At 46.7% G+C, this 25539-nt stretch overlaps 1 protein-coding gene across 2 annotated transcripts in view; it reads left to right on the top strand.

Moving 5' to 3' along the window:
* Positions 1 to 25539, top strand: part of Slc47a2 (solute carrier family 47 member 2) — a 42611-nt gene that overhangs the window by 7258 nt on the left and 9814 nt on the right. For both annotated transcript variants that reach the window (XM_087573623.1, NM_001191920.1), the window contains 5 exon segments: positions 4689 to 4733; positions 5850 to 5947; positions 8791 to 8888; positions 20625 to 20738; positions 21640 to 21707. In XM_087573623.1, coding sequence (XP_087429749.1) covers positions 4689 to 4733; positions 5850 to 5947; positions 8791 to 8888; positions 20625 to 20738; positions 21640 to 21707 — 423 coding nt within the window.

The raw sequence follows: 25539 nt of genomic DNA, 5'->3' as shown, positions 1-25539 counted from the left end.
ACACAGAGAGAGAGACAGAGAGACAGAGAGACAAAGAGACAGAGAGAGACAGAGACAGAGAGACAGACAGACAGAGAGAGACAGAGAGACAGAGGGAGTGAGAAGTGTTGGACTTTCAGTCTTTTATAGTTCTGTGGTCCAGTTTTGCCACTCATTGGAAGGTGTGTTTCCTCTAACATGTTTCTGGTTTATTTGTTGCAAGTCAGCATCTGTGTGGGCTGACTTCTAGGTCCTCCCCCATAATGATCTGTTTGGGACCAGTCTGCCATCTCTGTCACTATGGCTCTGTAGTGTAATTTGTAGTCAGATATTGTGATCCCTCCAGCATTGCTCTTTTCACTCAGGATTGCTTTGGACATTCAGTGTGCTTTTAGAGATGTTATCCTATATGTTTCCATGGAAAATGTTATTGGAATTTTGATGGGGATTGCATTGAATATTTAGATGATCATGATACAGCCATTTTACCATTATTGATTCTGTCAATGCATGAACATGGGAGACCTCTACATTCTCTAGTATCCCCTTCCTATTCTTTCTTTAGAGCTTTGATTCTGGAGGCCTTTCACCTCCTTCATGCCAATACTTGGCATTTACTTATCATTCAATGGTATTGTACGTGGAGTGGTCTTGATTTCTTTTTTGGTGAGCACACTGGAGTCATGGAAGAAAGTTATTGATCTTGCATCCTGCTGCTTTGCAGAAATTATTTAACAAACCTAAGAGTTTTCTGGTGGAGCTTTGGAACCCTTTTAAGTATAGGGTAGTAGCATCTGCAGATCAGGATAATTTGACTTCTTTACTTGTTTTCCTTTTTTCATTCACTTGCCTTGTTGCTCTGGCTAAGAGTTCAAGTGCTATGTTGACTCAAAATGGTAACAGTAGATGCCTTTGTCTCATAGAGAAAATGCTTTGAAATGTGATGGTTTGGTCTGCACGTATTTTTGTTTGTTTGCATCTGTGTACATTAAGGAAAGAGGTTAGTAGTTTGTTACTGTGTCCTTACCTGACTCTGTAGGATGGCTTTATGAGCGTTCTTTTTATTTCACTTTTATGGAACGTTTGGGGCGCCTTGCTGTTGGATCTTCTTAAGGTCTGACAGACTCAGCATCGAACCACTTTGGTCCCAGCATTCTGTTTTTCTGGGGGAGCTGCCTCAGCCTCACTGCTGATGACCAGATGCCTGTCCCTCTTGATTCAGTCTTGGTAGTTCATGTGTGTCAAGAAACTTACTCATTTCTTCTAAGCCTTCTGGTTTATTGTCATTTTTTTAAAAAAAGAATTATGCATTTATTTTATGGATGAGTACACTGTAGCTGTCTTCAGCCACCAGAAGAGGGCATCAGATCTCAAGGTGGTTGCTTGGAATTTGAACTCAGGACCTCTGGAAGAGCAGTCAGTGCTCTTAACCTCTGAGCCACCTCTCCAGCCCCTATTGTCATTTTTAAAGTGTGACCTAATGATTCCCTTTTTGCCTCTAATTTTATTGCTTTGGGTCTTGTTTCTTTGGTTGGTTCAGCCCTAAAGCCCATCAATCTTGTCTGTTCTAAATAACCAACTCTGTCTCATGCTCTCTGTGCTCTTTACTCTACCTTATTCGTCTCAGAGCCCATCTTTGATATGGCTTTTCTTCTGTTCATTTGGGTTCAGTGTATTATAGTTCTTCTAAGACCCTGAGTGGGTTCTCCTTTATTGAGAGGTCTGTTTTTTTTGTTTTTGTTTTTGTTTTTTTGTTTTTTTGTTTTTTTGTTTTTTTGTTTTTTTGTTTTTTTGTTTTTTTGTTTTTTTTTACATAGGCAGTTATTGATATCAACACTGATCAAGGCAAAGGCTTAAATATAAAGACATGGACAAGCAAAAAAAAAGTGTTTATGGGGGATGGAGCGGGGTGGGGGGGGACTGAAAAAAAATTTAAGGAGAAAACCAGAGAAAGAAAATGTAGAAAAAAGCCCATGGAATAGACATCTGAGAGATAAAAGTGAGGGAAGGCCAAATCCAATTAATGCTGCTGGAACAACCCAATATAAAATCCAACACAGGAGAGCAAGCCAGCAAACTGCAGCAGGAGAATAAAGCTGTTTCTTCCTGCCCTTGGGGCTGCAGGGGTGGAGGGTGGGGGTAGGGGAGGAGGAGCAAGACTTGGCTATGCTCCAGATTGGCTCCCTGGGATTGGGGTCCTGAGTCCTTTTCTCAAGGACCAAGCTGGCTAGATTCCTAGTGGCTCCTTGGATACTGGGCTCCCAGTGTGAGGCAGAGGCTGGTCGGAGACATGATCACACTGAAGTTGAACCCATACCTATGTCTCACTGGGGAACAGAGCAGGTGGCCAGAGAGGAGCCCCAACTGGCTGCCCCTACCCAGACACCGGGTCAGGGCTACTTGGATGTTGGGGAGCCTGGTGCACAGATCCATGTCCACAGTATCCCTGAGGGTCATGCACTGGGGCTCTGGGACTGAGCTTCCTGCCTTCTGGGGACTAGCCTGGCTCCTGTACACCTGCAGTTGGGAGGCTCATTGGAAAGATTGGGCTAGAGGCCATTGCTTCTGTCTTGAAGCAGCTCAAGGTTCAAGATTCCTGCATCTCATATTTATCACAGTGCTGTTCCTGATTCCTTATTCCATGGTGCCTCTCTTTTCTTTCCTTTTCTTTTTAAAAACCATCTTGCTATATGGCCTAGGCAGACTCAAAACGCTCTATCCTTCAATTTCTGAATGCAGTGTCACAGACAGGGCCACCCTGGCCAGGATAGGGTTACTTTGATTGCATCTCCAGAATACTTCATGCCCACAGATGTTTGAGGCTTGGGATTTGCCACTTAGAACCCGCTCTTTTCTGGTCTTCAGGAAGCAAATCTTTCAACTACTCACCCTGGCATTTCTTTAGGGTGAATCTTGTTTTCTGGATTTTGATGTCACATAATCAGAAAGGACGTATCCTAAAAACCAGGACAGAACAGAGACAACGTTAGCATAGAGGACTGGGCAGTGACTTCACACACAGACTCCCAGTCCTTGACAAGGAGAGGGGTGACTGGTCCGAGGAAGGCAGCACTCCACATGCAGAAGAATCTAAGTAGATCCGCTCCTCTCGTCCAGCACTGAAATCACTGGAGGATGGACCGCAGACCTTAAGTATAATGGGAAACCGAGAGCACACGGAGAGCCAGGCACAGGTAAGGGCTCTCTGAGAAGGCAAACAGCACAGGAAATAATCCCAAGATTTAACAAGTGGGAAGACGTGGAACTTAAAAGCTTCCTCATGGCACAGAAAATAATCATCAGAAGAGGAACCAATCCTGGCCAGTTATCCATCCCACATGGGAAAAATGTTTAGAATATACAAAGAAGGCCAGCATTTAAATGCTAATGGATTGAATAAAGGAGGAAATAAAAGTGCCCAATAAATATCTGAAAAAGTATTCGATGTCTTTAGCTATCAGAGAAACTCAAATTAAAAGTGCATTGACAGTCCACGTGAGGCAGGGCGACTAGATCGTATCAAGAAAACTAGTCACATCAAGTGCCGGCCAGGAGGTGGAAGTGTAAACTGCACTGGTTACCATGGAGACCAGCATAGAGGCCCCTCAGAAAGCTAAATGTTCCCATCGTATCACTTGGTGCTGTACAACTGAAGAACACCAGCGTACCACGGTCACGCCTGCAGATCTCTGTTTCACGGCTGCCAAGCTGTGGGACGAGCCTGGGTTCCATCACAGATGGACGGATAAGAAGGTGAGCGTGTACACAATGGAATTCGACTTAGCTGTAAAGAAAAATGAAACTGCCGGGCCACTGAGACGAAGTGCTTGCTGGTAAACATGATCTGAGCTCGATCCTCGGGGTCACGCGTGCTGGAAGAGAACCAGTTCCTGCCAAGCTGTTCTCTGACCTCCACATGTGAGTGCTATGGCACATGTGTGCACATATATACACAGTAGTAAAAACAAAAATAAATAAATATAAAAAGAAAAGAAAATGACTAGAACTGGAGATCACTGTATTAGGTGAAGTAAGCCAGACTCAAAGAAACAAATATTGCATCTTTTCTCTATTGTGCAGAATGTAGGTTTAAATATCTCTCTGTGTTTATGTTGTGTGTGTGTATATTTATATATGTGTGTGTGTATGTATATATTCATATATATGTTTGTATATTTGCATATATATGTTTGTGTGTGATGTGACGCAAAAGTAGAAAGGGAGCTATGAGAGGAGAGGAGGTGTCTATACAGAGGGAGGACAGCAAGACAGGGCCGGGGGGCACATGTCATCAAAACAGAAGGGGAAGCAATGGGAGGAAGGGGACCAACAGGAAAGGGCCTAGAGCTCTGGGGGACAGTGATCGGGGAATCGGGCAATTTTACACACCTACATATATGTGTGCTTATAAACATATATACACATATACGTATGTACATGAAGTGCCAAATGAAGCCCTTTTTCTTTTTGGCCAGGATATAGGCCAAAAGCTTAATAAAAACTGTAGGACTTGAGAATTTGACATGCATGGAAACCTTATAGTGAAACCCGCTAATATTTAAAATTATCATGTGATGGAAACTGGGCTGTGGCCTAACTCTGCAGCAGTCGTTGGCTGAGTGTGAAACCCTGGGTTTGACCCACAGAAACGCACAGACACCAGAAGCAGAACCCAACTGAGCTCCTGTGTTTTCTGTTTAATCTTCTAGGCGGCATTCCTGTTCCAGCTACAGACGCGGTATTTACAGAGCCAGGTACTCTCTCGTGTTTGCTCTACTGTGGGAAACGTAGAGCAAATGTCTCGAAGGAATTTTCTGTAATAATTTGTACCTTGTTCCCCTGTGATTCATTTCTGTGACTCTCACACACTTTGGAAACATGAGGCCCTGGGGTTGTGTGTACAGAAAGGATGGCCGTCCTATCTTACTCAACCCAGTCTTCCTTATGTCTCTCTGTGGCCTTCACATCTAACCCTTCCCCTACTCTTGGGGTTAGCTGCTGGCTTTGCATTGGGCCTGGGGGCCTGACTGCATTTTGGACTGACTGGGAGGGTCTAGAGTTACTGAAGCTACACTTGTAAGTGTGGGCAGGACACTGGGCGTGCTGCATGCAAGACAGAGGGGAATCGAAGGAGAGGGCCAGAAATGGGTGTGCAGAAATTGAGCCCTACTTCCGCGTCCTGTCCCTACGGACAGCTCGCTAGCCTTTAAATAGAAAACCTAAGCCAGAGGAAATAGCTCTGTTTGAATGCTGGAGAAGTTTAACGTCAGGACTAGTGAGAAGTTGAATCTGAGGACTAGGGAAGTGTAGCATAGATAATAGGAATGAGTGTTGCAGGCACAATGGCTGCATGCCTTTAATTTCAACACTAGGTGCTCTGTGGGTTCAGGGCCAGCCTGGTCTACATAAGGAATAGCCAGGGCTACATAGTGAGACTTTGTCTTAAAAAGAACAACAAAAGGAACACCATACATCGTTAAGCAAAGGGCTGGACATCTTTCTACTCACTTGCTTCGAAGCGTGCGTTTCTGGGTGCTGTGCATGGGAGATCCTCAGCACAGCCCTGAGGAGCGGTGGGGTCTGAACCCCAGCACCCCCAAAGCCTGTGTGTTGTTCCTAAGACCACTCCCTCCCTCTTTTCCCTGCTGCTTTGATGTACTGAACAGGGCTTTAGAAACAGCCACCAGAGGATTCTGGGAGGCTCGGTAAGAAGCTGTATCAAAGGAGAGGACTCATTTGACTGTTGCCATTCCTGGCTTTCCTTGTAAGACTTTACCACCGCCACCTAGTTAGCTATGAGTTTCACCTGGCAACCTAGCCAACAGCCTTTTGAAAATGGTAATGTTTTCCTATTTGTTTGGGAATTTTAGGGCATCATTATGCCCCAAGTTATCGTTGGGATCGCAGCAAATGTTGTCAACGTGGGCATGAATGCCTTCCTGCTGTATGCCTTGGACCTCGGAGTGGTGTAAGTCGAAACCCATTCATCCAACAAAGACTGCTGTGCGCCCTAGGGCTGGGGACGGGTGAGTGAAGCAGGGATGGTGGACCCGTAAGCAGGCACCTAGCAGTCTGTGCTCCGGTGCTCTGCGGGAGGTAAGAGCTGGCCCAAGGGCCCACAGCGGAGCAGCTAGCTAGCTCCTGTTGTGGGAGAAGGGGAGCAGAGATTAGGTGGAGAGACAGACCCTGTTGGAGGAAGCAATGTGAAGTCTTCAGTGGTTGTAGCAGTGTTAGTCCTGAGAAGCAAGCTGCTGCCACCTGGAGGCTGAGGTAGGTGACAGGCAGCGGTCTGAAGGGCTTCTTCTCTCAGGGCCTCTGAATTCTAAGTGACTGAGCCCAGTTCCTTCTTGAGCCGTGATGAGAAGACCCTGTGATGAGAGAAAAGAGTTAGGGCTACCCCAGTGGTATCCTGATGGCCCTTCCTCACCCTAGCCCAGAGCTAGCCTCTGCGTATGTGGCTAGAGAATCACACCAGCCAATGAAGACTGAGCCCAACTGTTTGTGTGTTCAGGGCACTGTATTCATTACAGTGGGTCAAAACTGTGTACTCATAGATATATAACAACAACTAAGAAAAAAAGGCCATGAACTTGAAAGAGAGCAGTGTGTGTGTGTGTGTGTGTGTGCCCGCCCATGTGTGTGTTTGGCGGGTAGGTTGGCAGAAGGAAAGGGAAGATGGAATTAAAAATATATAACTAAAAAGAAGTTACTATGTTAGAAATTAAGGAGAATAAAAACAGATAGAGTATACAGTGAGTTATGCTAACTGTTGGGTGTCTTTGCTGTGATTTGTTTGGTTTCCATGCACATGTTAATGTGGGCTGAGTATCAGTGAAATCATGTCAGCCATGATTAAAGAGGAACAAGGTAGGGAGGAAGTTCAGTGGTAGAAAGCTTGCCTGGCACACACAAAGCTTGGGTTCCCCATGTTATCTTTTTCATGCTAGAATCTGCAGATTGTATCAACCAGTTTCCTGGAAGAGGAGTGTGTGTGTTTGTACACATACATACATACATGCATATATACATACACACATGCATACATACATGCATGCTCACACACATACACACATACACATTGCAAAAGGGGAACCCTTGGATGGACTTACATGATAGGAGTTGGGCAGTCTAACAGTGGCCATCTACCCTTTGAAGATGCCTCAGACATTTCAAACTGGCACTGAAGGCCTGGGAGCTCTCTGTGGGGTCACGGGAGGCATGTTCAATGTGAAAAGCTGTAGAAGCTTGTTTTAGTCAGGGTTGCATTGCTGTGATAAGACACCACGACCAAAGCAACTTGGGGAGGAAAGGGTTTATTCTGCTTACACTTCCACCTCACATCATGGAAGTCAGGACAGGAGCTGACCTGGAGGCCGTGGAGAACACTGCCAACAAGCTTGCTCAGCCTGCTTTCTCATATTTCTTATACCACCCAGGACCACCTGCCCAGGGCCGGCCCCACCCACAGTGAGTTGGGCCCTCACATCAGTCATTAGTGAAGGAAACCAAGGCAACACCCCACAGAACAGTCTTGGGGGCATTCTCTGACTGTGTCCCTCTCCTCAGATGTGTCTAGGTTTGTGTCACTTGGATAAGAGCTAAATAAGGATGAGGCTGTAGTGTGATGACAGTGGATGCTAACTTACCTTGAAAGGAAAGGGTGCTTGAAGCCTTGGGCATGCTTCCTTCCTCTTCTTCTTCTTCTTCTTCTTCTTTTTTTTTTTTGACCCAATTGATAAGGTATAATTGCCCACCTAAACATATAAAGCCCAGTACCATCTATCCCTTAAGAACATTAATAACAACCTGTAAATACACAGAACAAAATCTTAATGTCACCTGCCATGGCTTCTTGCCCTCTCCCTCCTCTCTCTCCTTTTTTCTTTTAACTTCTTTGTGTCTGGACCGCTGGCTTGCTGGGTGGTGTGGTCTCCCTTCAGTCAGCTCTGCCTATGTCCACTTCTGTACATGCCCCACAGAACCACATCGGTTTTTTGTTTTGTTTGGTGGCTTTTTGTTGTTGTTTTGTTTTTAATCATTTCTAGACACCTCTTAATTTAGCCAAGTTGTCACCAAGGGCAACCGTCACCCAGGCGTTGGTCAGAGCACAGAGGGAGCACACCATGGACCAGTGGGTAGACTAGACATCATAGAGGGCCCAGGTTCCCCCATGAAGGGCCTCAGAGACAGAATGTTGGGCTTTTCCTGAAGAGATAGCCTGGGATAGTTTGGAGTATGGAAAAAGGAGGAGGAGATATGGGGATGGGTTCATGAATAATAAAGTGTGAGGGTCAACATGGGTTGGGAAAGTCCATAAGAAGGCCGAGTGTGGTGCTGCCGAGTGTGGTGCCGCGCTGGCCCGGCGTGTACCTGTGGTAGGAAGGGCTCCCACGGATGATGCCCAGGATTATATTCTATGGAAAACAAACCTGCTCAAATCCTGTGGAGTAAAGTCATGGCTTGGATGAGCAAATGAATAGAGAAGCCGGTCACTCAGTTCCTTTGACTAGTCTTCATCTAAGACATGGTTTATTGAGCATTGTTTAAAGTTGACAGTTTGCAGAAAGCAATACAGATTAAGGCCCTTCAGTGTCACAGAGATGAACAGCAGATTCATCTCCACAAAGACAGATAAAGCTATTACACATGGATTCAGCCAAAAAGAAAGGAAGACAGCATACACACTCCAAGCTCACTGCGGAACACAAGCTTCTGGGGGCAGGGGCTGGGCGGGGGCTGGGCGGGGGCTGTTCAGTCGGTTTGTGTTTGGAAGGGCACACTCAAACTAGCCATGGTTTTTTTCTCCTGCAGAGGGTCGGCCTGGGCCAACACCACCTCCCAGTTCTTCCTGTCCGCCCTGCTTTTTCTCTACGTGTGGTGGAAGGGAATCCACATCCACACCTGGGGAGGTACGTGCCCCTGCATTGCCCGGGGGAGGTTCACAGACACAGCTTTGGTTTGTGGATCTCCCCTCCCCCACCATAGAAATTCCAGTTTTTTGTTTTCTATCTTTTAGGAAATCTCAAAACATGGAAAATGTTTGTTACTGAAAATAGAAAAGTTACTAGGGACATTGCATGATTTTGTGTTTGAGTGGTTACCAAAATAGCCCTTCATCCATGAAACATTATGTTAGATACTGGGTTTTAAGTTACAGTAATTTTTATTTAATGAATTAAAACTACTAATCTGAAATCCTGCTTCTTGAAAATCATGCTATCAATTTAAGGGCAGTAGGAGAGCAGACAGCTTTCTCACCAACCAGTACTACTCGAGGCTAAGTAGCCCAGAACCTTTGAGTAGACACCCACAGGCTTAACTAGATTTTTGTTTAGTTTTGTTTCTATTTTTTCCAACTTTACTGAGGCAATGATAAACCTTGTATATATTTAAGGTGTGACTGTATGGCTGTAGTATTTTGTTTTGTTGAGATACATTCCCACCACTTTTGTGTTTTTTAAATTTTGGGACAGGGTCTTGCTAGTTGCCCAGAGTGGCTTCAAGTCTGTGGACCCCCTCCCCGCCATAGCCTCCTACCTTATCTCATTCCCCTCGTCTCACCCTTCCTAATAACTGGGATTTCAGGTACACACCTTTGTGATAAGCCAACGTGATCATGCCTGTATTGCATGTACATATATGTGTATGTATGTGCATGTGGGTACATGTGTGCATGCGGAGCCAGAGGGTGACTTCCAGTGTCTCCACCAACTGCTTTCTATCTTATTGCTGACCTAAAGCCCCCAGGTCGGCTGCACTGTCTGGCCACCAAGCCCCCCAGGGCCTCCCTAACTCTGTGTTATCCCATGTTGGGATTGCTGGTGATCACTGCCATGTCTTCATGGGTCCTGGGGATCTGAATTTGGGTCCTCTGGCTTGTGGAGGCCGATTGTCATCTGCAAAGCTCATTACAGAACAGTGGCTGAGCATTTTCATCTTCTTTTCAGAGATGTCTATTTGAGTCCTTTCTCTCCCTTTTGCTATTGAGTTATATAAATTATATATTGTGATCTAAACTCCTTATCAGATACATTAGACATCTTCCATTCTGTGGGCTGCCCTTTTAGTTTAGCTTTATGTTCTGGGTTGCAAAAAGTCCTTACCAATCCTGGCACCATGGCTCTCCCTCTATGATTTCTTCTTTGATTTTGAGATCACGATAATTGAGTCCATTCTGAGTTGATGTTTGTATATGGTATAATCCCTAATTTTTTTTAACTCTATAGCCTAAAATCGTATCTAAAATGATCTTACTTCAGCTTGTCTTTTGCCTGTAGAGATCTAGTGTTGTCAACACCAATACTGAAAAGACGGCCTTTCCTGGTTTTGTAGCCTCAGAGCTTTCAGTGAAGCTTACTTGACTGTATCTGCCATTTTCTGTGGTAGTACCATACTGTTTAAGGTCTGATAGCTTTGAAACATGGTTTGAAGTCAGGATGCTCCCATTACTGTTATTTTCCAAGATTGTTTTGTTTCTTCAGGATTGTGTTTTTAGAACTTTTTTCCTTACTTTTGTGACAAATGCTATTGGGATTTTGACAGTGATTGTTAGATAATGTTGGGTACTGTAGACTGTCTTAGTCAGGGTCTCTATTGCTGCGACGGACACCATGACCAAAAAGCAAGTTGGAAAGGGTTTATTCAGCTTACACTTCCACATTGCTGTTCATCGCCAAAGGAAGTCAGGACAGGAACTCAAACAGGGCAGGTCCTGGAGGGAGGAGCTGATGCGGAGGCCATGGAGGGGTGCTCTCCAAGGCTTGCTCATCCTGCCTTCGTATAGAACCCAGGACCATCAGCCCAGGAATGGCACCACCCACAATGGGATGAGCCCTCCCCCCTTGATCACTAATTGAGAAAATGCCTTACAGCTGGATCTCATGGAGGCATTTCCTCAACAAGTCTCCTTCCTCTCTCTCTCTCTCTCTGACTCTATCTTGTGTCAAGTTGATACAAAATCAGCCAGTACCTGGGCGTTTTGACAGTCCTGATTCCTCAGATTCGAGACCATGGAGACCTTCTGTTTGTGCGTCATCAGTCTCTTTCCCCTGAGCTAACGACTTCACTGACCTCCTCGGTTAGACTTACTTCTAAGTAATTTTATCCTTGTGACGTTAAAAGTGGGATTTATTCTCTCCAGTCTTCCTGTCCCCAAGTACTGATGGCTGAGCCCAGGGTCTTCTACTTGCTTTCGTTTCCACTCATGTTTTATAGGTGTGTAATTTACACACATAGTGGGTTTCAGCTGGGCAATGGTGTCGTACACTTTAATCCCAGCATTCAGCAGACAGAGGCAGATAAATCTCTGAGTTCCTGGCCAGCCTGATCTACAGAGTAAGTTCCAGGATAGCCAAGGCTACACAAGAAACCCTGCCTCAAAAAACCAAAAAACAAAATGCGTTTCATTATGAATTGTTTATATTTGTGTGTGTACCTTGTGTTCCTGTGTATGGTGTGTACAGTGTGTACTGTGTATACATGTTTGTGCACACGTGTATACATGTGAATTGTGTATATGTGTGCACCATGTGCATGTGTGTATCACTCATAGTTTCCCTCCTGCTCAATTCCTTCCTCCTCCCAGCCGGTCCCTCTTCTACCTAATATTACTTAACATGACAGTCTCTAGTTCCATCCATTTTGGGGGCAAACAACATAGTTTTGTTGTTCCTTATGGCTGAATAAAACTCCACTGTGTACGTGTACCATATTTTCTTATCATTTTGTCTGTTGATGGAGAGATCCCACTGATGCTGATCCCATACCATGGCTCTTGTGACTAACATCATGGTAATCATAAGTTTGTAGGTCTCTGTTGTATAATGACTTGGTCTCCTTCAGGCACAGCCTAGGAGTGGTATAGCCAGGTCATACGTCATCTTATGTTTAGGTGTTCGAGGCCCTACCATACTCCTTGCATTTTCCACCAGCAGGATAGAAAGCTCCTTTCCCTTGAATTCTTGCTGGCAGTTGGTCGTTGCTTGTTTTCTTGATAGCCATTTTGATTGGCATGAGGTAATCTCTGTGTACTTTTGATTTGTGTTCCCCTGGTGGGTGAGGTTGTCCCAATTTTTCATGTTTGCTGGCCATATTCTTCTTTGAAGCTACTCATTCCCTTTACCCACCAACGGATTGATAGCTCTTAGCCTTCTATCTCATGTATTCTGGATGCTAGCCCACTGTCAGGAGAATCTGGATGCTAGCCCACTGTCAGGAGAATCTGGATGCTAGCCCGCTGTCAGGATAATAGCTTGCAGAGATGTTTTTCTCCTGTTTTATAGGTGGTCTGTCTGCTCCGGAGGTCACTTCCTCTGCTGCGCCAGAGCCTTTCAATGTCATACAATTCAATTGCCAGCCTCGCTCTTCCTTCTTGAGCTATTGGAGTTATTTTTAGAGTCCTCGTCTGAGCTTGCTCTCGAAGCCTTTCTCTATAGAGATTTCAGAGTGTCAGGGCTTACATGAAGGCCTTTTATGATTTAGAATAGGTTTTTGTTTGAGGTGAGATACAGGGCTCACATTTAGTCCTCTACTTGTGAAGATCCGCACACCCCACACACATACACCTTTCATTGCTCAAAACTAATTTACATATTCATGGTTTAAAACAAAATGAATCTGTGAAAAGTGCTTAAAATGAGAACACTCTTAGGTCCCTGCTTTTCTTCCAGCCTGCCCTTTGCTTCCATTTCATGTTTAAAAGCTGACAGAGATAAGTGAATGTTGAGAGGACTCTCGGTGTTACTCAGCCTCCACATCCGCACACCGGTGCTGCCCACTGATTCCCTCTCCGCTCGCAATTCTTAGTCATCACAGACTTTTTTCCAAGTTAAAATGAAGAAGATGATCTTGGTTTGTTTGGTTTTTTTTTTACAGCTTCACTGAAGAATAATTTGTATAATAAATTAAACTCACTTGGGATTATTTTCACTGGTTTATAGACTTACGTTTATATGTTCTAGATTTAAGATGTTTCCATAACAGAACTGATTCCCCTGGTCAGTTTGGAGTTCATTTTCTCCCCAACCCCAACCTGGGTAGATGTGAATCTTAGTCTCTAGGTGGGCCTTTCTGGATGATTTCAGAGATGTTTTCTGCGAGCTATCTGGCTATGTTGGTAACTGCCAACAATGAAACACTGTGCCTTTAATAGATGTATTAGTCGCTTTTCCCAGCGACATGACCAGATAAGTGGAGAGAAGCAACTTCACGTGGGAGGGACTCGTTTTAGCCGGTGATTTGTGAGGAGGCAGTCCATCACAGTAGGGAAGTGACTGCAGCAGGGTGAGCTGGCTGGTCACTTTGCATGTGCAGTCAGGGACTGGGGAATGAATGATAAACGTGGTGCTCACCGGCTTTCTTCTTCACTGGAAAGACATACTTCGTCCTTTGTAGCTGGGAGGTGATCTGTGAAAAAGCAGATCATTTGAGCATCTGGTTCCCCAGTGACTTTTCGTCCAATGGCTCTAACCGGCTGTGGTGACTCCCCACCGAGTCAGTGATCACAGGGTGAGTCTCAAACACCTTTCGGCTCTAGCCGTATTTGTGCCAGCTGTGGTAGACTCTGAGATAAGTTAAGGAAAAGCAGCCTGTACAGCCTAGCTAAGCCATTGAAGGTTTACACAAGTGGCATGCACGACTGGATTCTCAGAGGAGGTGTTTTGGTGTTAGTGCCCAGAGAAAAGTGAGGCAAGACAGTTGGAGGAACAACCACATTGCTCACTGTGGTGTATCTAGCCACACAGTTTTCTTACCTCTGTCCTGTATGGCACACCTTGGCTTCCCCCTCCTGAGCCTTATATGTCGTGTCTCTCTATGTGTGTCTGTGTATCTATGTGTGTATACCCATGAACACATGTTCAGAGGCCAGACATTAGACATTGAGGTCCTGCTCCCCTACTCTCTGCATTATTTCATTGAGATAGTCTGTCATTGAACCTGGAGCCAGCTAGCAAGCCCCAGCAGCCATCCCATCTCCACCCCTCACAGCATCAGGGTTACAGGTATGTGCGGCCACACCTGGCCTTTTAGCTGGGAATTCGAACTCAGGTCCACAAGCTTGCACAGCAGGTGCACTTACATATTGAACTATCTCCCCATCCCCTCATGTCCTATATCTTGTATTTATTTAGTTTCTGATTTCCTAATTTCCTCATTTGTTCCTAATTTCAACAATTACATTTTTCCCAAATATTTTGAATGTTTATTTTTGTACATCTGTCCATCCTTATTTAAAATCTTTTTGCCTTTAAGGATTTTTAAAGATACTCTAAAATCAAACGCTTTAATCATTTCTGCGAAAGTTTCATATGCATTCATCCCTAACTCCTCCCTGTGACTCCCCATCCACCCTCACCTTCTATCTCTCTAATTTCGTGTCCTTTTTCTAATGGCTCATGGCCTCCTATCTGTGCTGTCTGTGTACTTCCTGGTGTGGGGCCGTCCACTGGAGCTGGAGCCGGGCCAGGCTGCCAGGAGCCACACACCCTTAAAGAGACTGACTCTTCCTTCCCCAGAATCCATCAGCCATCCTTGTTATGGGTGGGGGCTCACGTAATCCTTCCCTCCTTCACGCTAGAATGGTGACTGGGTTCTGCAGCGCGTGAGCAGGCAGCCACAGCTGCTGTCGAGTTCAAGAGCGCAGTGGCCCTGTCACATCAGAAGACACTGTCTCTTACAGTATTTTCCGCCTTTCTTCCATTCTCTCCTTGAGCTCTGGGGAGGGAGTGTGGTGCAGATGTCTGCTTTGTGCCTGAGCACTCACAGCCACTTCCTCTCTTCACCAGTTCTGTGAACTGCGTTAACCACCATCCACTGTGTAAAGCAAGGTCCCTGGTGATTACTGAGAACTGCATTGATCTGTGGGTAAAGGTATGAACTTAGAGCAGCTTTATACTATGTCCACGTCGCACAAGAGCAACAGTAGACTTACTCCTGGGTTCTGTGAGCTCCCCGGTCATGGGTTCTGGAGAGTGGCTGGGCCCCATGAGCCTGTCCTCCATCCGTGACTGAATATTCGTGAGCTCAGTCTTGTCCAGGCCCTGTGCAGGCAGCTATAGCCACTGAGTTCATGAGAATGACAGCCATGCTGTGCCTGAAGACGGTGTTTCACAGCCCTCTTCCTCGTAACCCAACTCTTGTATTCTTCCTGCTGTCTCTTGTGCCGTGTTCTCTGCACCCTGGAGGTGCTGACATGGCTGTCCTGTTGAGGGCTGAGGACTCGACAGTCACTTCTCGGCACCTGGGCCAGCTTGAGTCTCTGCATTTACTGACTGTGAAGAGAGGCTTCTCTGACCACGGCTGAACATAGCACCAGGCTAGGGTGTGAGCTCATGTACTGAGCGGCTTCCACTGAGCAAAACAGAGGCAGTTTAGCTTCATCACCAGAGACTCTGACCTCCCCAGTCATGGGTCTTTGACAAGTCCACAGTGCAAAGCATGAGCTGCCTCCTGACGTGGATCCTAGATCCAGCCAGAATGCAGCCAGGACATGATTACATCACTGGGATCATCTTACCTGGCACGCTGGTGTCGAAACACGGAAGAGCACAGCTGGGTAAGACCAGTGATGACCTTTCTCCCCCAGCATCCTGTGCAGCAGCTTTCATCAGTGAAAGCTAGACAGCGAGACGGCAGGGAGGCAGCGCCCACTCATTTCCAGTGTGATCTCTCTTTGTCCCACACCCAAAGTGTGCTCTTACTGTCCCTTCCCTCTGTTGAACTGGTACACCCCAGACACTATCCCCGTCCTCTCTTGAAAGACAGCTACCCTCTGCAATAAGGTTCCTACCCAGAGGTGGATACTTGGTAAGAACCACAGACTAACAGCCTTCTACACAGCCATCAAGCTGTTAGCGTCTATAAGGAGGCGGTGGTAATTCTGTGCTTATAGAGTTGTTCCTTTCTACCAGTGTGAATGAAATAGATAATGAAAAGGATGAAAAGGAAAGATAAAGAAGAAACAGTTTTAGTTTTAGGTTGCTAGAAGGGAAGGATTTATGGGTTTTGCTTTTGTTTGGTTTGATTTGGTTTGGTTTGGGTATAGAAAGGATGGGTGGGCAAGATGGCTCAGCAAGTAAAAGCAGTTCCTCACAGACCTGAGGAGACTGACAACGTGAAAGGAGAGAGATAATTCCTGAGAGCTGCCCTTTGACCTCCACATGTGTGCCGTGGCATGCCTGCACTCAGACACACACACAATCTCACACACACACACTCACACATTCTCACACACTCACACACACACATTCACACACATTCAAATCACACCCTTCCTCACACACTCTCTCACATTCTCTCTCTCATTCACACAGACACACACACAATCTCTCACACACACACACTCACATTCACACATACTCTCACACACTCACACACTCATTCACACTCACTCACACACCTGCACACACATACTCTCTCTCACACACACACACATTCTCTCTCACACACTCACAAGTCTCTCACACACACTCTTACACACACACATATTCTTACACACACACACTCTTAATACACTCTCTCACACTACACACATACTCTCACATACTTACACACTCACTCATTCACACTCACTTAAACACACACCTGCACACACATACTCTCTCTCTCTCTCTCTCTCTCTCTCTCTCTCTCTCTCTCTCTCTCACACACACACACACACACACACACCATTTTAAGAAAGAAAGGTAAGAATCTGCCCTCACTGCATCCCAAAGACTCTAATAAATTGTGTTTTCATTCTTATTTGCTTCTAGAGATTTTAGAGTTTCTTTCCTGATTTCTTCAATGACATGCCATTCAGGTCTTTGTATACTTTCCGTTGTTTCTTTTAGTAATGGCTTTTAGTTTGTTTCCACTATCTGATGGTAGAAGAGATGTTATTTTTTTTAATCTGATAACTTTTTTAACAGGATGAAATGTGGTCTGTTTTAGAAAACGTTTCATGTTGAACGTGTATTCCATGGCTGCGAATGGCGTGTCTTCCACGGGTGTGTGGTATGTCCATATGAGCTACAGCGTGTTTAATGTGGAAGTTTCTCTTTTTTTGGTGGTTTGTTTGTTTTGTCTAGATGGTCTATTTGTGAGAGAAAAGCATTAAATATGCAAAACCACCGACCCCAATCTAATATGTACTTGCTGTGCCTTGTGGTGTGTGTTTATGTGGTTGGGGCCCCGGTGTTAAGTGCATATGGTTACCATAAGCTATTAATGGACGATCCCATTGGCAGCATTTAGTGCCTCCCTAATCCTTCTGTCTCTGCCTGAAGTCTGCTTCTGCCTCCATTTGGATGGCGTGCCGTCTTCCATTCCTCTGAGTTCTGTGAGTGTACATCCTTACCACTGACTGAGGCGTGCTTCTTGCAGATAACAAATGGTTAAGGGCTGCTTTTGATCCAATCAGATTCTTTCTGTCTTTTAACTGAAGCGTGGAGACCATTCACACCCGGGGTTATTTATCGTTTGGAGGGTTGTGCAGACTCCTCTAGTTTTTTCATAGTGGAGTTGGCTATTGTTTCCTTTCCTCCTTTTCCAAGGCCATCTCATTTGTGTATTCATATAAGGGCCGGTGCCTTTTTGAATGGGACATGATTGTTTCCTTCTTTGTTCATGAAGTTATTCCCTGTGCTCCCATGCACACGCTTGCTTCCTCTCTCTTTTGTTTAAGTGTCTTCTTCAGTGTTAGCACACGTCCAGGAACTGCTTTGGTTTGTGCTTCCCTTAAAATAGCTTTTTATTTATTTTTTAAACAGAGTCTCATGTATCCTAGAAGCCTTGAACTTGATACTAGTGGAAGATGGCCTTAATTTTCTGATTCTCTTGCCTCCCTCCACCTCCTGGTTGTTGGCAATGCCTAGTTTATGTGGTTCTGGGGACCAAATCTTGCTTTCTAGGCAAGGACTCTATTAACTGAGCTACATCCTCAGCTTCGCTTCCCTGATTTTAAAAGATAAACTTGCTGTATATAGTAAGCTTGCCTGACTACTCATGGATCTCTCTCTCTCTCTCTCTCTCTCTCTCTCTCTCTCTCTCTCTCTCTCTCTCTCTCTCTCTGTTGTTGTTCTTTATTTTGTAGTCCTAGCAATTCCACAGTAGAGTATTGTGAGAGGATTCTTCCCAGGTCTGCCTGTTTGGGGTTCTAATGTCATTTGCTCCAAATGGCCACCTTTCCACTCACATTTGGGACATTTTCTACTGTGACTTTATTAAACAGACTTTTTGGTGTACCTTTTATGTTTTTCTTTCTTTCACATTTGTGTGTGCGTGTTCACATGTGCTTTGGCACAGCGTGTAAATGTTTGTGAGAGCTCAAGGTTGATGCCGAGACTGTTCCTCAATCTTCTTGCAGTTTACTCTTCTGATGCAGGGTCTCTGGGACTTGGAACTTGCTTATACAGTTAGTCTTTGTCTGAAACAGTAACTGTTGCCGTGACGAAACACCGTGACCAGAGCAATTTGGGGAGGAAAGGGTTTTTGGCTTATGCTTCCACATCACAGCTCATCATCAAAGGAAGTCAGGACAGGAATTCAAGCAGGGCAGGAACCTGGAGGCAGGAGCTGATGCAGAGGCCATGGAGGGGTGCTGCTTACTGACTTACTGCCCATGGCCTTCTCAGCCTACTTTCTTATAGAACCCAGGACCACCTGCCCAGGGGTGGCAGCATCCACAGTGTGTTGGACCCACACGTTCTGTGCCACAAATACCCTATTGCAGTCATGGCAGAGTGTGGGTAGGTTTTGCGACTGGTTCGGTGTTCCAGTCCCACCGCTGGGAGCCTTGCCTGCTTATAGAAGATGGCTAGTTCAGGCTCCATAACCGGTTACTAGAAATCATTGCTAGATTTCACTGGGTTTCTATATCACCCCCAAAATGTCCCCCAATCCCCACCATGTCTCCCAGTACTCTCTCCCTCTACCCTACCCCCCATCACTCCCTGTTCCCACTCCCACTTGTCCCCAGTCCACTCATGATAACCATTTCCCTTTCCTAGGGAGATCCATCCTTCCCTACTTGACTCTCTGGGTCTGTAGATCTGTAGGATGATTATCCTTTATTTAACAGCCAATGTCCACATTTGAGAGAGTACATACCATGCTTGTTTTTCTGGGTATAGATTATCTCGCTCAGGATGAACTGCCTGGATGGCCAAGAACCAGAAGATGGACAACCCAGAGACTCAGGATAGAATCAAATACAAGTGGCAAAAAAAAAAAAATCAATGAAATGATTCCTAATGATGTTCTGCTATACTCATAGATCGGTACCTAGCCCAACCGTCCTCAGAGAGAACGTCATCCAGCAACTGATGGGAGTAGATGCAGAGACCTCAGTCAAACACTAGATGAAGCCAGGGGAACTGTGAAGAAAAGGGGGTAGGGGATGAAGGAGCCAGAGGGGTCAAAAGCACCATAAGAACAAGGCCCACAATCAACAAAGCAGGACTCATAGGGGCTCACAGAGACTGAAGCAACGATCATGGTCCCTGTGTGGGTCCATGCTAGGTCCTCTGCGTGTGTGTTATGGTTGTGTAGCTTGCTGTTCTTGTGGGACTCCTAATAGTGTGTGTGTGTGTGTGTGTGTGTGTGTGTGTGTGTGTGTGTGTGTGTAGTGGGGGGGGGGATGTCTCTGACTCTTTTGCCAGCCCTTGCGGCTCTTTTCCTCCTAGTCCAAGCTTGCTATGAAGGTTCGTGCCTTGTCTTATTTTTATCTTGTTATGCTGTGTTCAGTTGACATCCCCTGGAAGCTTCTTTTTTCTTTTTAAAGAAGAAAAGGAGGAAGAGATCTGAGGGAGAGGGGAGGTGGGGGTGGACTGGGAGGAGTGAAGAAGGGCAAATTGCAGTTAGGCTATAATTTATGAGAGAAGGATAAAAAAAAGTAAGAGGCTCTGGAGAGATGGCTCAGCGGTTAAGAGCACTGGCTGCTCTTCCAGAGGACCTGGGTTCAATTCCCAGCCCCAACATGGCAGCTCACAGCTGTCTGTATCTCCAGTTCAAGGAGATATGATGCCCTCACACCAGTGCACATAAAATAGAATTAAATAAAAATGATCAAAAAGAAAATACCATACAGGCGTGCCTTTAGCCTGATTTTACTTGAGGGTCCCTCCTCCCAGATGGCTGTAGCTTGTGTTAAGTTGACATAGAGCTATCCAGCGCTCTTGGGCTCCTGAGAAGGAACATACAAAGTATTCTCTGACCCCAAATGCCATTTCAATTTTGGTTCTGTATACAGAGAAAAAAACAAAACAAAAACAAACAAACAAATCCAAAGCCGACTTGTGTAGGGATTCCATCATTTGTTTCTAAAGGAATCTGTCCTTTTTTATGTTCCTAATAGCAGTACATAAAATTTCTGCTTCTCCATATCTGTGGGTCTCTGCTATTGTTCTGCCATCTTTGCTGTGGGGGAGGGGTGCTGCCGGTAGCCAGCCTGTTGAGATGCTGCTGATGCCTAACTGTGGGTGTTTGTTAACACACTTGGGTTTGGAGACAAGTTCTCACATGGCCAGTTTAGCTCCTTCCCTCTCAAGCTGTGGTCTTCCCTGATGCCCCGTATCCTGCTGGGGAACAGGCACCCTTGTCTCCGGTCCTGTGTGAGAGGCAGTGGCTGGTACACAGTGCACACACTTACTTTCTCGTCTGTTCTCCAGGGTGGACAAGGGAGTGCTTCCAGGAGTGGAGCTCCTACACCCGCCTGGCCATCCCCAGCATGTTCATGGTGTGCATCGAGTGGTGGACCTTCGAGATTGGGACCTTCCTTGCAGGTCTGTCTATACCAGGGGAGCCTGTAGCCAGCCTGGGCAGCTGCAGCCCAGAGGCTTCCAGAAATGGAAGCTCTGCTTGTGTTCTCTGGTGCTCTGTGGGTTACTCGTAGGGCCTTGCAATACAGGCATAAACCCGCAGCCAGCCGTCAGCACGTGCGGCAGCATGGCTCTCACTCTGCTGTGTCCTCCTGTGTTTTGTGAACATGGAAAGGGAGGCTCATGGGATGGGAAGGCCCAGCTCTCCTGACTCTGACCACCCTGTGTGGTTGCTGGCTTTGCCAGGCCGCCAGCTGAGTTTGGCTGTGTGTTGGCTGTAACCGTGTTTCTGCCAGACCTGTAATGATTTTGGTCCTGTTTCTGGTAATGTTTGATTTTGGTCCTGTTCCTGGTAATGTTTATAGTTCAGACTGCATCAGTGATCTTCTGCAGACACTGATTGCTTCCGTTGTCCCCAAAGCTGTCCTGCTCCCCTTTGTACCGTTTGACTCCCGAGACCCCTGCCACCCAGGAATCTCACCTTACCTGACTTTGATCCTCAGGATCAAAGGTGTCTTCCTGGGTGGAGCAGGAGTTTGTAAAGTAAGCACTTCACTTGTAGTGCCCGAGAGTCTTGGCAACTTGCGAGAAGAGGTATCCAGGGTTTTTGCATCTGGGCTATTCTTGTCTTCTCGTAAATGAAAATATGGGCTAGAAGCTGGGGACATAATACAGTTGTGCACACAGAGAGAGAGAGAGAGAGAGAGAGAGAGAGAGAGAGAGAGAGAGAGAGAGAGACAGACAGATAGACAGACAGACAGACACGTGCCTATGTAGAAATATATATGTGTTCTATATAGTTTCATAAAGAAAATGGTTCCTCCAGTCTACTGTCTGACTTGTGTTGTCTGAGTTGCTGTTTCAGGCCTTGTTAATGTGACAGAACTGGGAGCCCAGGCCGTCATCTATGAGCTGGCTTCTGTTGCCTACATGGTAAGAGCATGAAGACACTTTGTACCTTCTTTGTATAAAGCCTGTGGACCACATTTAACAGAGGTGGGGAGGGGGAGGGGACCTGGGTCCTGACCGCATTGTCTCCCATCGTGTGGCACGGGCTCTTCACCTAATTCTCTGTGTACGCAACTGAGAGGAAACCGTAGCTCCGATTGCCAGTGAAGACTGAACGAGGCCCTGTGTGTCAATAGCAGGAAGCATGGAGAATTCAGTTAACCAGTGTGGAGTTCCTGCTGGGACTTGGTTTTGAGTGTGAGGGGTCAACTCCTCTTCTTTGGCCTGTGGCCTGGTCAGGAGATGGAGAAGAAGAGAGAGCATCTCAGAATCTCATCTGTGTGTGACAAGGCAGTAAAAAGCATACAGGGACCAGACATGGTGGCACGTGCCTTTAATCCCAGCACTTGGGAGACAGAGGCAGGCAGATCTCTGTGAGTTTGAGGCCAGCCTGGTCTACAAATCAAATCAGGACAGCCAGGGCACAGACACAGAGAAACGCTGTCTCAAAACATAAAACAAAACAAAACAAAACAAAAAACAAAACAAGAAAAAGCACACAACACGGTCTGGGATGCATCAAACCTTTTAAATGGGGTGGCTGGGAGTATTTTTCTGTTTCCTAGTTTAAGCTGACTGAATTGGATAAGGGCAGCTAGCCTGGGAAGCCCAGGCTTGGCAGGCCGCTGTGGAACCTGGACAGGGGCTCTGTGCTGGGATACTACTTGGTGCTGCTACAGGGGTTGCTAAGAGGGTGGAGGGAGGGTGGCGCAGCAGGCAGGCCCATTTGTTCTCAGGAGAAAGGTGTGTGGGCCTGGGGATGCAGGAGGAGGCTGTGGAGTCAGACAGGTGAGGAACTAGGAGGTGGCCAAGGACTAGAGAAGAGAATGGGCAGGGTGTGTGTGGGGGGAGGGGGAGGCAGAGTGTGCCTGCAGAATGCAAAATGAGAAAAGAGCAGCACAGACCTGGCCCGAATGTCTGTCAGATGGTGCCTGTTAGCTTCTGGTGCTTTTAGACTGTTCCCATCTCACACTTGGCACAAGGTACTCTGGTCGCCTGTTTCATAAAGATCACAGAGTCTATCCGGGCAAAAGGATTATGAGCCATTTTGGACACCCCTCCCCTTTTTAATCATAAAAATGAGGGTAGGAGTATAGTTCAGTTGATAGAACCTTTATGACACCTGTCAGCGTCAGAGTGTGGGCTACATGAGTTCTTGCCTCAATAAATAAATAAATATAAAAAAGAAAAGGAAATTGTTGCTCATCTTGGAATACTGAAGAAGACTGTCTAAGAGCAGACCCTGTATGTAGAAGGCAGGACTAGTCGGACTCTCAGCCACAAGCCTGGAGGAAACCAGGACAGAGGGAACAAGACCAAGAGAAGCATGAAGAGGGAGACAAGAGTGACGACTGGGACAGTGGAGGTGGCAAGGCTGCTGTGGCCCTGGGTCACGAGACACCTCTGCAATGAGGGACCTGGATCAGAGGACTGACTGTAGGAAGGGGAGGAGGAGAGGCAGCTGAGGAGATACGCTGCCTGAGGTTCAGTTGTAATGGTGGGGACGGGCACGACACATAAAAAACCAGGCATGTGGCATGCACTTGTAATCCCCAAGGCAGGGAGGTGGGGACAAGAAGATCCCTGAGTCCCCTGACCAACCAATCTAGCTTCAATGATGAGCCCCAGGTCCAGTAAGAGACCCCTAAAGCAAGGTGGGCAGCTCTCGGGACAAGCAAAGATGAGCGTCTGAGGTTGACCTCTGGCTTCCCCCTGTGTGTGTGCACACAATACAAGCCCCTCCCCCAACGAAATAATCAATATTGTCTTTCTGCTCACCATCTGCCAATTGCTGCTTTTAGTTTCTGAGAATGTCTCTTCTCTTTTCACCCTTTCTTCATGCTGTTACAGCATCTTTAGCTATCTCTGAGGACACTGAACTAAACCTTCAAACGTCCTTCCCTGTCCCCTGAGCCATCTGCTTTATTTCTGCTGAGGTCGGGTCTTTTCTGACCATCACCCTTTCTGGAGGGTGTATGCTTCAGCCTTCTAGAACTATGGTGATGTATGGAATGGTCCATGTGTACTTACGGATGAACCAATACATTGATCTGTAAGACAAAGCAACCTGGGTGAGGGGACACCGGGCTGCAGCAATCTCAACACTGGAGAGGCTGAGGCAGAAGATTGTGAGTTGAGACTAGCCTGGGTTACTCGGCGATACTTTGTGTTGGAAGGAAGGAAGGAGGGAGGGAGGGAGGGAGGGAGGGAGGGAGGGAGGGAGGGAGGGAGGGGAAGGGAAGGAGGAAGGAAGGAAGAAGGAAGGACGTTCCTGTTATATTGTGTCTGGATTCTCTCCTGGGATGGCCCCTGGAGAGCCCAGTGCGAAGATTCCAGCCCTGTGAGTGAGTGACTGCAGCATGGCCTCCTCACTGCAGCCCAGCCCGCCCTCCAATCCAACAAAGGAAGGGCTGGTTTCAGGGCAGCAGGGAGCCCATTTGCGCTCCCTTCTCTGCTAGCCTGTGTGCAGTGGGAGGGAGACCCACCTCTGCCTGGGCAGCATCTCTCCATGCTGTGCCTCCTGCCTCAGTGCTGCTTGAGGCAGTCACAGGCATGCTGCTGAGGAGGGGGAGGGGGAAGAGGGGGAGGGGGAAGATGGGGAGGGGGAGAGGAGGGGGAGGAGAAAAGGGAGAAAGTAGGGGAGGAGGAGGGAGAGGAGGGGGAGGGGAAAGATGGGGAGGGGGAGGAGAAAAGGGAGAAAGTAGGGGAGGAGGAGGGAGAGGAGGGGGAGGGGAAAGATGGGGAGGGGGAGGAGAAAAGGGAGAAAGTAGGGGAGGAGGAGGGAGAGGAGGGGGAGGGGAAAGATGGGGAGGGGGAGGAGAAAAGGGAGAAAGTAGGGGAAGGGGAGGGAGAGGAGGGGAGGGGGAAGGACATGGTCCGGCCTTCTGTGTGTCTGCTGGTGGAGTGTGGTGCTGGCACCAGCTGTCCTATCCATCCAGTGCCAGGCACTGTTGCTCAGTTATTTAGGCACACAGTTATGAGGTGTGCTGGTGCACACTTTATTTTTATTTAGGAGGAAGAGGGAGCCACACGAGTTGGTCACTCATCTGCATTTTCAAATATCCAATGTGTATTTGTAAACATTTCCTTCCATTTTGCCTGAAGCTTTCTTATTTTTTGAATTTTAGCTATGACAGCATGTATTCCTTGCATGTGACTGTTCACTTGTGGCCCTTCTCATATTCCTCATTTGTCTCCGGCTGAAAGATGATTGTGTAGACTTTGGGCATACAAGTCCCACATATTCCTATGTAGCTGGACATGTTTAAAATTGTGTTTGTATGTGTGTGTGCAGGTGCATATGCATGAAGGCCAGGGCAGGATGTCATATATGCTACTCTATTATTCTCATCTTGAGACAAAGCCTCTCACTAAGCCTGGAGCTAGGCTGGTGGCCAGCAAGCTGCAATGACCCTCCTGTCCCCTTCCCTGCCCCTGCTGTGCTGAGGTTACAGGCTTGTGTGGTCATGACTAGCTTTTGACATGGCTACTGGGGATTTGAACTCAGGTCCTCATGTTTGTGCAGCAAGCCCCCCTCACCTGCTAAGCTACCCCCAGACCCTGCTCTATTTTTAAGTTCTTGATCTTAAAAACATACATAATTTTATCAACTCAAGTTACTCTTCAAACTATAGGAAACTAGACAGCTGTCGGGAGATGGTGCTTCTGGTAGAGCTGAGAAGTGAAAGCTGGCGTGTGAATTATCAAAGCAGAGGTGGCCCAAACAGGAGCTGTCTGCAGCCAGGGCTACCAGCAG

This window comes from Rattus norvegicus, chromosome 10 (genome assembly GCF_021556685.1).
Source record: "Rattus norvegicus strain SHRSP/BbbUtx chromosome 10, alternate assembly SHRSP_T2T, whole genome shotgun sequence".
Classification (NCBI taxonomy): Eukaryota; Metazoa; Chordata; class Mammalia; order Rodentia; family Muridae; genus Rattus; species Rattus norvegicus.
This window is presented reverse-complemented; position numbering and strand designations above follow the sequence as displayed.